At 37.7% G+C, this 13664-nt stretch overlaps 1 protein-coding gene across 1 annotated transcript in view; it reads left to right on the plus strand.

Annotated features, from left to right (window-relative positions):
- The first annotated feature begins 4062 nt into the window (after nucleotides 1-4062).
- hectd2 (HECT domain containing 2) overlaps nucleotides 4063-13664 on the plus strand; it is a 30516-nt gene continuing 20914 nt past the window's right edge. The window contains exons 1-4 of the mRNA XM_007896740.2: nucleotides 4063-4081; nucleotides 4484-4674; nucleotides 8819-8954; nucleotides 13207-13345. Coding sequence (XP_007894931.2) covers nucleotides 4555-4674; nucleotides 8819-8954; nucleotides 13207-13345 — 395 coding nt within the window. The 5' untranslated portion in view covers nucleotides 4063-4081; nucleotides 4484-4554. The remainder of the gene's footprint in view (nucleotides 4082-4483; nucleotides 4675-8818; nucleotides 8955-13206; nucleotides 13346-13664) is intronic.

Consider the following 13664-nt stretch of genomic DNA (forward strand, 5'->3'; position numbering starts at 1 on the left):
AATTCTTACAAATCTCTTACTTCTTGCATTGGTGCCTTGAATTAAAACAAAACAGTTTGGATAACTTATTCCTTTTCAGACTACATTTAGGATTCTGAAGATTAACTGTTTGGATTAACAACAACAACAAATTACATTTATAAAGCACCTTTCACATCGGGAGAACATGATACATTCCTCTTCAGATCAAATTAATTGAAAGCATGATCTCTTTAAAGCTGTTCCTGCTTTGTGGATGTGAGTGAGCACTATATTGAGTTCAAACAAAGCATTTCACAGTCTACTGGTCCTCCCCAAATAATCTTCCTTTTATCTTTTCGCAAAAATGCTTTATTCCTTTCTAAACCAGCTAAATAAATATTCAATATACCTATTACAATTCTTTTCTAATATTTTGTTTATTTTGGAATAATTGGCAAACTGTTTATATCAGAGATTTTTTAAAAATTATAAATAATAAATAATCCTTGCATTTGATATAGCGCATATTTCATGTCATTGAGACATCTCAAAGCACTTCACAGAATGTACTGCAAAGTAAATTGACTGTATATTTTGTGTATATTATATAATTATATGATATAATTTGTGAGATTAGCAACTATGATTATGAAATCAGTAACACAGAATACGGGAAACAATAAATAACGGAGTTTTTACATGTAGAATGGTTAAAAGTAACAAATTTATCAAGGAGCTTCAGATAACATCATTAAAAACGGAAGTATTTTTTTCCTTAATTCAGTTTTCCCTCTTTTGCTGAAGATGCTGACTTATGCTATTGTATGGTTTCACAGGCAATAGTGTCCATCTGGTTCCTTGCCAAATTACCATTTTTCATGTGTGAATGTTCATAGCCATGTCACAGCTACTCATCCATGAAGGGAGCATCATAGCTGAGCCTGATGCTGTCCTCATTCAATATCCACACATAGGAATGTAGGAATTAACAGGACAGGAAAAGACCATTGTGATCCATCAGGATAGTCACAAAGATCCCCTCCACCACCGGCATAAATAATCCTACATCATTCTATACTAAACTAACAAAATAATTGGGAATCCTTGTGAGTTTTTTTAAAACTCTCACTTGAATATGCAGATTCAACTCACTATGTGTCATACATATTGTGGAGTTTGTGTGTGTGTGTGTGGGGGGGGATTTTAATCTCATTTTGGTTTGTTTTAAATTATAAGTTTAAACCTACAGTAGAGTGATGTAGCTCAGTGGTTAGAGAACTCGCTTCGCAAGCGAGAGACCTGGGTTTCACGTAAATGACATACAAGATAATGATTACATATAAAAGCATAATCAAAAATAGCTTTGCACCCGTAGTCCATTGGCACTACTTAACTGAAGACATGTGATACTGAACTAGCTACTCATCATTACTATTTGTCAAAAATATAAAATAAAAGTCACCGGCCTTTCAATATTATCAAAAATATTGGATAACTGCCAGTCTCTGAGTTAGAGACTGTTATCCAACCCCATCTAGGATTCTGTTCATAAATATAAGCAGCTCAAGCTGCACTCTTATGATTTATGATGTGATCTGAACCTATCATTTGATTCCTGCCTTCTCATACACACAGCTCCTCCATGTGAATTGTTCTGACTCACAAATTCCTGCAGGTGGTAAATGTGCTGCTACATTTTTTTGACTGACTCCTTTTAATCTTGTGGTAATTCCAGCAAAGGGCAAGTTAATCAAGTAAAATAATTTTGCTACTGGCAAAATTTTACTACCGAAACACGGAGTTGAGTAATTGGGGATGGAATTAGCAGTGAAATTATTGATCGCTTTCTATTCTCTGGGTGTCAATGTCAGAAATGGGGGGGGGAATGTGTTCATTGTGTTCTACCCCCTTATACCATCTTTAGTCAACTTTCATGAATGTTATTTGAGTGATTGTGTACAGTCTCACTGAGTTAGAGAGGTGACAATCTAGTTTTTAAAAAGTAAACCCTAAGTTTTGCTGTAGCCTAAGCTCCATTCATTCAATTCGTTGGTTTGTCCTTACCATTGTTTTGACAGTGGCATCAATGAAAATTGAACATCAATGAAAGATTAACATACAATAATCTCTAGGACACGGCTGATCGGGTAGACCTGTCCAACAACCATCCTTACATTTCACTCGCCCCACCCAACATGCTGTCGTGTCTCCTATATAGTACACAGTCACTACACTTTGAAGTATACTGTATGAAGTGCATTGAGACATCCTCCCGACGTGAATGGATCAATATCAAATGTGATTATTATTATTATTATACTACATTATTTGAAAACTGTGTGAAAGTAAAAAGACAAAATCTGAAAGCAGGTAAGTGACCAAAAAAATATTCCAATGGATGGATTCGGCAGCATGTGCAGGTGAGGGTGAATCATAGACCAGGATTTGAAGGCTGCAGAGTTTTCAAACATACTGGTGGTCTTGAAGGAATTTTGTTGCAGGAAATTAACAGGCAATGTTAGGGAGATAAGTGCAGAGGGTCATTCGGGGGCACGTATAAAATATTGGTATTCGTGAGCTTCTGAGTACCAATGGTTACTAAAAGCTGGAAGCTTAAAGTCTGGAGGAACTCGGAAATAATTTAGCAACGAGAGACACAGAGAGGTCTGTAAACAACAACAACAAGATTCCATTTATAGAGCGCCTTTCACGTCGGGAGGACATCCCAAGGCGCTGAAAGCAAGCCGATCATATTATTGTTTTGGTTATATTAACCATTTTCTGCACATTTACAAGCCGCCACATGACGGTGACCCTGAAATAAATCCAGTTGACAGGATTATAATTTTTTGCGACATCAGGAATTTGCACTGTGGCATTGCGCATTGCATTGAAAAATAACAAAATGATGTTCAAATAAATCTAAAACATTTTTGAATCGTTTTCCTCGCTTCTGCCTTATACATCACTTCTATGATTCAATTCCTGCCTTCCTACCATCTCTGCCACCCCCAGACCAGAGAGCCCCCATCAGCTGAACATCTGCCATCAGAGGACCTCTGATAATTCCTGTAAAAATCATGTGATATCTTCATCGTTTAATTAAGTCAAAAATCCCACTGAGAAATTTAAATTCAAGCCAATGTACATCTTCAAATTAAAAAGTAAGATTTTGCTCAGAATTCTTCTCTGTGAGAGACATTCCCAGTGGAATTAGAGTGTTTTTTTTCTCTCCAAATCCCAGACTGGACCCTCTGTCACTGAAGCCGACTCTGGATCCAGAGTCTGAGTAAATGGAGTTGCAGACAATGTCAGTCAATTGCTCAACAATTTTACTGCTGACATTCTGCGCTTTGCATTCCTGCGACCCCCAGTTATCGGGAGTTCCTCTGTTGTTTTTACTGCGCGTCTATGTTAAATCCTCTTGTGGTCACGGCATCATTGACTGCCCCCCCCCGCCCCCCCCCACACCCACACACACACACTCCTCCCCGACGCGGTGTGTGTTGCAATCCTCTTTGCACACTCGCACCTGAGTGGGGGCAGCAGCAGCTCACAGTGAGAGAGGCGGCGCTGCGGCGCTGTGGCTGTGGCCCCGAGTCCCAGCGCAGCGCAGCGCAGAGCAGCAAATACACACCAGGAAATTGCGTGCGTCCCAGAGGCGGTCAGCAACAAGGCGCAAAGCTCCTGCGCTGCATCTCTCTCTCTGACTGCGGACCCCGCAGTCCCTGCCAGGTGTGTGTGTGTGTGTGTGTGTGTGAACACCTGCGTCGTTTTCTAAGGGGAGCGGACGCGTTACTTGGGTTTGGTTGGGGAACGTCTGTGTGTGCGCGTCTTCACTCGAGTGACTGACTCTAAGACAAGCTGCTCGCTTTCTTCTGCTTACAGGCGAATAGAAGCTGTTGTTGTTGTTGTTGTTGCTTCCGTTGCTTAGAAGGTGGCAAAGGGCAGAGTGATGCCTTTTTGCCGGATTGACACTGATGCGATGGTCACTCCCGAAGTGAGCGGCTCACCCAGAGATATTGCCATTTCTTAATGGGCGAAAGACTTCAGGATGTGAACAGTGTGAAGACAACCGTCTTCGAGACGTCTCAAAGCGCTCCACAGAGTACACTGTCAAGTGAGTTGACTGTATATTTTGTGGGTGAAATGCGGCAGCCAATTGCGCACATCAGTGTCCCACAAACTGCCGTGGATTGAGTGATCAAATTATATAGTTTTTTTAAAAATGTAAGTGCATATTATTCCCGGAAAAGTGATCCCCAATCGACTAACAACCAGATTCCTACTTACTGGTAGGTAAACAAAAGCATGTGAAATCTTGCCTAAGGTTTTGCCCCACCCGGGAATTAAACCCAGGTCCTCTCACTTGCATGGAGAGTGCGCTAACCAATATGCTACAGGACTCCTTTATTATTATTATTATTATTATTATATAACAGTGCTGCTGGCTCTACAGTAAGAGCACATAATGGGTCATCTTTTGAGAATGACTTCTTCGAACTTGGTCTTTCACCTCTAGATACGTCAGCAGCTGGAGCTTGTGGTCTTGTTCTTTGTTGACTGCTCATCTATGCACGTCCAGTTGCTAAAATGAATGAAGAGCCTTCAAAATCTCCACATCCGGCTCAAGAGGGTAATAAAGTGAAACAAAAGCTTCCACCAATAGTGAATGCCTCGCCAAATCCACACTTGTCAGCGACAGCAATTCAGGTAGGTATTTTTGGAAGCAGGAAATGAGCCTTCAACAAACGGAGGGAAAATATTCCATGTACAATGCAATTAGGTGTCCAATTGGGTGACAGACACCTTTTTGCAACGTACTGATAAAATAGTAGCTTATAAAATGAATGACAAAATTGTATACAAGCGGGTAACAAATAATAGGTGTAACATAGAGCCTATTAACATCAAATCTAATTATTCTGTCTGATCTTAATTTAATTATCGGTTTATCATCAATGTGCTGAAAGCTTTGTATTAATGCCATATATCCATCTCTCCTTGACTCATAATCAAATGCAAGGATTATTATTATAACTTTTGTCACAGTGACAATATGCAGCTTTGCATTTTTTTATATTTTTAAAAAAAGCTTCAGCGATCCATGCAATTATTATTTTGTTTGCTTTTGCTTGCACTATTACCATAAGGCTTAATCTGTTTTATCCCCATTAGTTTTGATTTTTTAATTTTTTTAAAAAAAATCTTTTTTGCAGTCCTGTTGGTGTACTCCATATACTGCTCATATTTTCTTCTGCTTATTTAAAAACAAATTACCCTAGAAGCACATTTTTCAAGCCTAATGAAGACTATTTGTGTCAAACCACAAATGAAAGCTAGTATGAGATGGGACTTAATTGTATGTGAAATATGCAGGTCAACCCTGTTAACTCTCCCTCTCGGATTTACTGCGGCTTCATTTATAGCACTGATGTTCTTTGGATCGAGGCTAATTAGAAGTATTGTTTACACCCAGGTCCAAATGTTGACTAGTCATTTTCTATGTTTACAAAAATTACCAACTTACATTGTAATTTATCACCAAAACAAAGTATAAACACTTTGTTCCATATATGGAGTACCTAGCCATAATTTATGCTTGTTGGCTTTTTTTTATAAAAAGCATTAGTTTTCAAAATATTTGTATTTACTTAATTCCAACATGAAGCCCTATATTGCCTTCGCTCTGGAAATTCCTGCAAACATTGGAGTAGACTTACAATTATATCAGCCAAGGGAACAAATCTGCTTCATAATAGTGGTGATGGTAAAGCATATTTTCCAAACACAAGAAATACAAAATGATTATTTTTCTATTATTACTCGTATGAATGCCATTGCCCCTGGTTTCCAATATTATGGAAAAACACACAGCCGGATGATTATACCTTAGTTAGATTCTTAGCTCAGATTTTTAGATGACAAAATGGTGAAAGCATTCAAGCCAAAAACTTCAGCAGCACCGAGCCCTGTTTATGCTCTGAATCTCAAGCATGAGGAATCAGAAAGGATCCTGATCCATGTTATTTCCAATGAGGTAGTTCACAGATGGGTTTTGCAGCTGATGTTGACTCAGCAACTGCCCACTGAATGTTAGAAGTCTGAAAAACTTACGCTGGAGGAGAAATTATGCTATTATTCCTATAACATAGGCCATTTTAAAATCATTTTACTTGCCAAGATAGATGGAAAAGTATTACAACAACAACAACAACAAGATTCCATTTATAAAGCGCCTTTCACGTCAGGAGGACGTCCCATATTATAAGTATTATATGAAAATAACTCCCTTTATTTTCTAAATATATTCTTGTTTCATCTTTGTAATTGTACATTGAACTTTAAATCACGTCCCAAGGCATTGTAGCAAACCAAATTAACAGCACACTTGGCTACAGTGAACCCTGTATTTCAACAAATAGCCAAATAGCCACTCTAACGTTTATTATAAGCCAAGTGTTTGATCAATGAAAAGTTGACTATTTTTTATCTTCTTGTCCATCAGTTTCCAAGGTAAAAAATATGACATTTGGAGTCTTTTTAATTTATTGGGTCAGCTGGGTCTGACACATACAAAAACATGCTGTCTGGCAAGCTTTCACACTGCTTGTTCAGCTAGGACTACCCTATCCATTAGGATGTTGGCTTGCATGGTTAACAGACGCTGGGTGGGAAGATTTCCTGTCCCCAGTGAATGGTCCTGCCAATGAGCCAGGCTGGCTGTGCTGTGCCCTGGAGTGCAGCAGACCCACCTGGCTCAGGAACTGGACTCGTGAGACCACCACAGAGGGTTGGTTCGATTCTGACATTCTTTTGTCAAACATGTCATCTGGGAGCCAGTTCCACTCAGAAATCCCACTTATATTACCACCCTCCGCCCACTCCTCCCGCCCCCCACCCCTAGGATAGTCATTAGTTGGTCATATTTTTGTTTTAAGTTGCGTTTAAATCTCAAGTCAGATACTGCTCCTGTGTGTGGAAGTATTTTTGCTGAAGAATTGGATGATTGAAATCATGGTATTTCATGGTTCTGACAATCTTTTACTTGCTTTCAGTGGTGTTCATTTGGAACAATATTTATCAAATTTAATCAGCACTATCTGGTGGGCAGATATATCAACTATTACCACTTTTGCCACTTTTAAAATGAAAGACTCATGAAAACTTGTTGGTTGTCAGGGGTAAAACTTTTTTTTGTTTAAAAACGTTTGAAAGAGAAATGTTGCTCACATGAAATATGCCGAGCGAAATGTGGAATTTTATTTAGATTCTAGTTTCAGACATTCAGAGTGAGGTATGGCTTTATTAATAAAACACTTCATTTACTGTTGCCTTAGGGATTAGAAACTGGCAACAATGAGTACTTTTACATGCGTCATAGCTGGTTTCTCTTTTGTGTTGGTTCTGATAAGTATCCCTTATTTCGCTGACATAATCTGTTGATTTAGTATTTTCCTGAATCCTATTTAAAACAGCCTTTCTTGTGGCTGTTTTCTCTTGTCTACTGTTCTCTACCTTTTTTAACTTGAGAAAGTTATCAGTAGTGTAGAAGGACTACCCTTTAACCTCAATACTGATCTCTTACAGCCGCTTTCATATTTTCTCAACCCTGAAATTTTTCAAAAACAAATGGTGGAACAAGAATATTACAATGTATCTCAGGACATTGTAGCACATTTCTCAAGGAAGAAATTACAATTGAGTGTGTATTTCATGTGCTTGTAAACCAAAGTAAAACATTGTTAATATTTTCATCTTAAACTCAATGAGCAATTATCGGGTATTTATTTATTGTTCATATTTTAAAATTATTCTTTTTCCTTTGCTCTGCTTTTTTTCCCACTTACAATTAACAATTATGAGAGTTTTGCTAGTTGTATATTTTGTGGACTTTAAACCCTTGGTTTCTCTTCTCTCCCACCCCCAAGCCACCCTCCTTGTCGTGTTTTTAACTAAATTTAAGCAAAATTCCCAACACTATGTCTGCCAATTTTGATGACATATTTTAAAACTAAGGTTCAGTTCCGGTGTTAGTTTTACTTTGTGTGAATGGGCAGTTAAGGATTAAAAGGTTTTAGATTGTATTATAGTTAATTATAATTGGAAGATAATGAAAATATAAAATGAATAGCTTTAGAGAAGTTATTCTCTCAGTGTGATGATTTCCAGTGTGTTTCAGTTCTAGTTTCTAATTGTTTCAATGTTTATCTATCAGAAACCATAACGGTAAAGCTCTGATGGTTCAGGAAAATAATAATAATCCTTGCATTTGATATAGCACCTTATCATGTCTTCAAGATATCTCACAGTGCTTCACAGTATATACCAGTGAATTCTGAAATCATACTAGGTTTACTCTTACCCTTGTCATCTACTGTTTTTATAATGTACACAGTTTAAAGTTACCATTGCTTATTCATCTAGTGTGCTAAAAATCTTCTGTAAAACAAGTTTCACAGCAGGTAATGGTGCATGACATGCAGGTGGGAACAAAATAATAAGTGTTAAAAATAGAAAATAAATCAGGATTTTACCCATGCAGCTGTTTGATTTAACCACAGTTAAAGGTAATGCTGATTAATATTCTTAGAAGGCTGTAATCTGCTAACATATGATAACACTGAATGCTATAAAATCACATTACATGTAATAATGCACTTTGATGGAAAAAAAAGCACTTGGTGCACTCTGATGTGAAATAGAAGACCTTTATACATGAAGTAGGAGCTGCTTACTGAATTTGAAATGTAACCAGCTCTCTATGTTATCAAAGTTACTAACACAACAAAATAACAATTGTCACAATATGATTGAATGCTTTTAAACCAGCCTGTTTTTGCTTGTCTTGTTGCAGGGAAGTGAAAGAGGGCCCAAGGTTCAGTTTCCAATTCTCAGCATCAACAGTTTTATCGCCACAATACACCAGAAGCGGGATGGTTTGGGCCACCACAGCTCCACCACACAGCTTGTATTACCTGATGCCAAGCATGGTAAGCCCTTTTAATTTCTATATAATTTCATTTATATCGTGTAGTGTGCTTTATAACTGCAAGTTGTTGTTGTTGGTAATTGTATATCAGCATCTCGCACAGCACAGCACAGCAATTCAGCGTTCATACCTTACTTTTGCCTCTTGTTTAACAGAATTTAAAACTATTCAATTTTAGACTTTATTTGCCTTTATCACCTCCCGGCTGGACTACTCCAACGCCCTCCTCGCCGGTCTCCCATCCACTACTTTCCATAAAATCCAAACCATTCAAAACTCTGCCGCCCGCATTCTCACCCGCACGAAAGTCCGCTCCCCGATCGCCCCAGTCCTTGCCAGACTGCATTGGCTGCCTATCCCAGAGAAGATCGATTTCAAGATCCTCACCTTTGTATTCAAGTCCCTACACTCCTCTGCATCCCCCAACCTCTCTGACCTCCTCACTCCTCAAAACAGTACCCGTTGCCTTCATTCCTCCGGGTCTGGCCTCCTCCTCGTCCCCCGAGTCCTCCGCTCCACCCTCGGCGGCCGTGCCTTCAGCCACTATGCCCCAAGGTTCTGGAACTGCCTTCTTCACTCCCTTCGTCTCACTCCCTCCCTTCCCATTTTCAGGTCTCTGCTGAAGACCTTTCTTTTCGACCGCGCCTTTGGTCACCTTCCTACCCCTTCCCCTGGCTCGGCCCCGGGATCCGTTCCTGTGGGGCACTCTGGGACGCCGTCCGGCATGGAGGGCACTATATAAATCCAAGTTGTTGTTGTTGTATTTGACCACTTTCCTTAAAACCCCCCCAATTACTTTCTCCATTTCATCTTTCCATCTGAATATTGTTGTCTTAGAGGTTTAGAAGATATCCTGCCCTTAGTTTTATTTTTTTTGGTGTTAAGGAGCACATTTTCCATTAAAAGTTTTACTCCCCTGTCTCCTGAAGGTGTTTAGCCCTTTTTTCTTCATACAAAGAAAAACTGGGGTTATGACGACACTGTAAACTGGATCTCTAGATAGCGTTCACAGGTATCGTTCATACTCCAGTTTTGCCTACAAATACAGTCAGTACACATTACAGTAAATCCTGTGAAGCATTTTGAGACATGCCTTCTGACGTGAAATGTAAGGATTATTATTTTATTTTCGTACATTACAAAATTTGCCTTAGTTTGATTTGTTTGACAAGTCCTCTGTTTAACATGTCATTCAAAGTAGGACACGGGCGACAAGATGTCACCTACCAGAATTGCACTGGAGTGTTGAGGTTAACCTGCTTAATTAAAGAAACAGCTATTTGCAAATGAAGGAGAACTGAGAAGTTACATGTAATTTGAACACATTTGAAGCAGTTTAATTATATAGTTATAGCATCTAAAAAAATTGCTTTCAAAAGGATTACCTGTGAGCAAGGATTCTATACCTGGAGTTTTGCTTTCAATATCATTGTCTAATTTTCTCTGAATGACAAGAGTGCTCATATTTTATATATATTCAAGTGAATAATGATCTGTAGCACTTCTATACTTGAGAATTGCACTAAAATTGGGATAACAAACTGAATTAGGCTGTTTCAAAGATTGGTTTTCCTCCTGACTGCCACTTATGAAATCTGCTCATAACTGAAGCTATTTTATGCTCCATTTAAGAGGTCAGTTTCGATGCTGAGGTAGGTATTTTATTCAACTGTTAGTAAGTACGTCCTGTGCATTGCAGTTGCCACAGCAACATAGAGAGCTAATGTTCATTCATATCACGCAAATACTTGAATGCGTATGATGCCTTCTCTGCTTCTGACTTAATTGTTGGGATGTAAAAAATGTTTAAGGTGAAGACCATATTATTGGCACAGTGGTATGCTGAGATCTTCAGTAGTAATCTGAGTGATCAGAATATATTCACCATAGATTTTATTTGGATCTATTGTGTTGCATCAGTTTTAGTTGAGAAGAGAATTCGTAAATATATAGAAAGAATATCTGAAATGTATGCTTGTTAAATATGTTTTATGTCTGGTTTATACTGAGCTTTTTGACCTTGGATCTGATTTCCAGGTCAAATAGCACCCGATCGCTACGAAGACCCTTGGTGTTAATTGACTGACATTTGATTGGAAAATAATTTAAATAGGCTGTTACTCCATTCGAAAATTGTGTTTTAATTGTCACCAAGTTATTATTATACAGTAGTTATTATGGCTGGTTGGGAGAGCTATGCACATGCATAACTAGGCACGTGGTTAGAATTCTCTTTTGCCCCTCTATTAAAAGTCATAAAATCAAGTATCCTACTTCAAATCATTCTACTGTTTGAACCAATACATAGTACAATTTATATTTATATAGTGCTTTTCGGGTCAGGAGGATGTCTCAAAGCACTTCACAAATATTAGGGAGGACTGATAATATCGATTATCTATTTGCTATTTCATAGGATAAATTAAAACAGTAGCTGTTTTACATGCAAATGTTTGTGCATTTTTCAACAAAACTACTTCATTGTCAGTTAGAGGGTTGTACTGCTTTATGTGTTAAATGATTTTCTATCATTTTCTCTGAGTGAAATGTCTATTGCATACAGCTGTGCACACGATACTGTTGTTCATTGTGCAAACATTCCACCTGAGTAGGATCTTTTCTCAACTGGCTTCAGTATTGCTGAGCTCTACAGATTTCAAAAGCTTCATTATATAAGATGCTGCTTAAATCCTATCTGAACTCACATCTTAACAAGTCTTTCTGAAAATATATTTGTTAAAGAAGTAGTTTCTTCCCACATACAGTATCAGTACAATGCACAAATTAATTCTTCAGTAATTGAAGAGATAATACTTCATGAATAATGTCAAACATATTTTTGGTTCTTTTTACTGTTTAATTTAAGTTCACTGTTTTCTAAGGTCTTTTTACCAAATTGCATAAAATTGCAGCTTAAATGGAATCGGTGCTTTTTTGCCATTCGTGAATTTGACCTACTTTCTGCACGATATTTTCTACCAAAATATTTATTTTAAACAGAGCATTTGAGCGTGCAGAGTATTATAAAATGTTATGGTTTCCCTGATTTTGATGTGATTGCTATTTCCCTAGTGATACCCAATGTAGTCTTCATCATGTCGATGATTATTACATTGGGTGCATATTCTCTTTTCTCTCAGATGCAAATGTGCTGTGTTTGTCTCATCCCCATTGCATTTACAAAAGATTGCACTTACTGAAGCTATCCATAGCAACTACTGTGAATCCGTGCCCCTTGTTACCACAGCAACAGGGTTTTCAGAACAAATTAAACCCAGCCACAGCGAAGAAACACATTTATCGTTGTTTTGTTTACCTTTGCCTAGCAACACATAATGACGTGACATTATAATATTCCAAGACGGTGCTGCAAATGGCAGCGTACAGTGTACGTATTATTATGATTTTTTTTTAACAAATTCAAGCTTTTCCACTAAAGTCACTGTAACTTTTGTCAACCTTTTCCTGTTGTCTCATTAACATAGGATGGCTATTACATTTTTAATGTTAATTAATTTTTGTTAAAGTAGCAGCGCATGTATTTCAGATTATGCTGAAGTGAACAGAAGCACTTATGTTAGATATGGGTTAATGGGACAATATTGTGTCAGCCACAACTCAGTGGTTCCGACTACTTAACTCTCTTGGCCTAAAGCGATGGATAGATCCTTGGGGATATATTTCAGCTGTAAGGGAAACTTAACTGGAAAAGCAGCGGGAGAATACATTGACAAACATCATAATTTTCTACTTTGATAAATGTTCAACTTAAAAATACAAATTTAGATGTTTAAACATGGGGAGAGGGCTGAGTGCCAAAGCAAATTTAACTCAAAATACAGTAAAGGGCTGTTCAAACAGTTTTATTGTATTTCAGTGTTAATTTAGGAATTGCTGTCTAATAGGCCTGTTCCTATTTGACTTCCAGACTTGGAAATTGGAAGAGAAAATAGAAAATAACTTACATAAGGATGTCTAACCCCAGTTAAAGATTATTGTGGCTGATTCTTGGAGCAAGCAATGACCAGGACGGTAGAAAGCAGACTAGATGGATCTTTTCGTCTAGCAATTTCTATGTTTCTATGATTATGGATGATACTGAAATGTGGGAGATAGTTATTCAAAGTCCAATGCACAATTCCTTTTAATATGAGCAAAGAATACTGTGCAGGGAAAAGGGGGCATTTCTTTTTTACATTGTTGAGGACATAGTGATAGTCAGTTGTGACATTTGGCTCTTTGTATTCTTACAGTGCGCGAACTACCACCTATTAAACCAGATGTACGTCAAAAGCAGCACATCTCTATAGAGACTTTGATCCCTGAAATGAAAGCCCCTCTTCCTCCTGAACCTGTAGTTCCTATTCGTAGCAAAACTCTGAGGGAATTTCAGTAAGTATCAAGAGCTTATTAACTTATATTCTGTTTATGGTTTCAACTTATAATGTTGTTAATTTTAAAAGACAAGGGTAGTCTAATAGCAATATCTCTCTGCAAATATTTTCTCTTAATATAAAATGATTTCATACTTCGGACATGCTGGATTTCTTCTAAATTTTGGTGACAAAAGCACTGATGGAATTCTAGTATATAAAAATATATTCTTTTATTTAAAAAAAGATGTAAAAACATATCTTTGAATATAATAATAATAATTGTATTTCATATAACACCTTTCATATTGGGAGGACACCTTAAAACACTTTGAAGG

Source organism: Callorhinchus milii, unplaced genomic scaffold, assembly GCF_018977255.1.
Source record: "Callorhinchus milii isolate IMCB2004 unplaced genomic scaffold, IMCB_Cmil_1.0 Scaffold7, whole genome shotgun sequence".
NCBI classification, from domain to species: Eukaryota; Metazoa; Chordata; class Chondrichthyes; order Chimaeriformes; family Callorhinchidae; genus Callorhinchus; species Callorhinchus milii.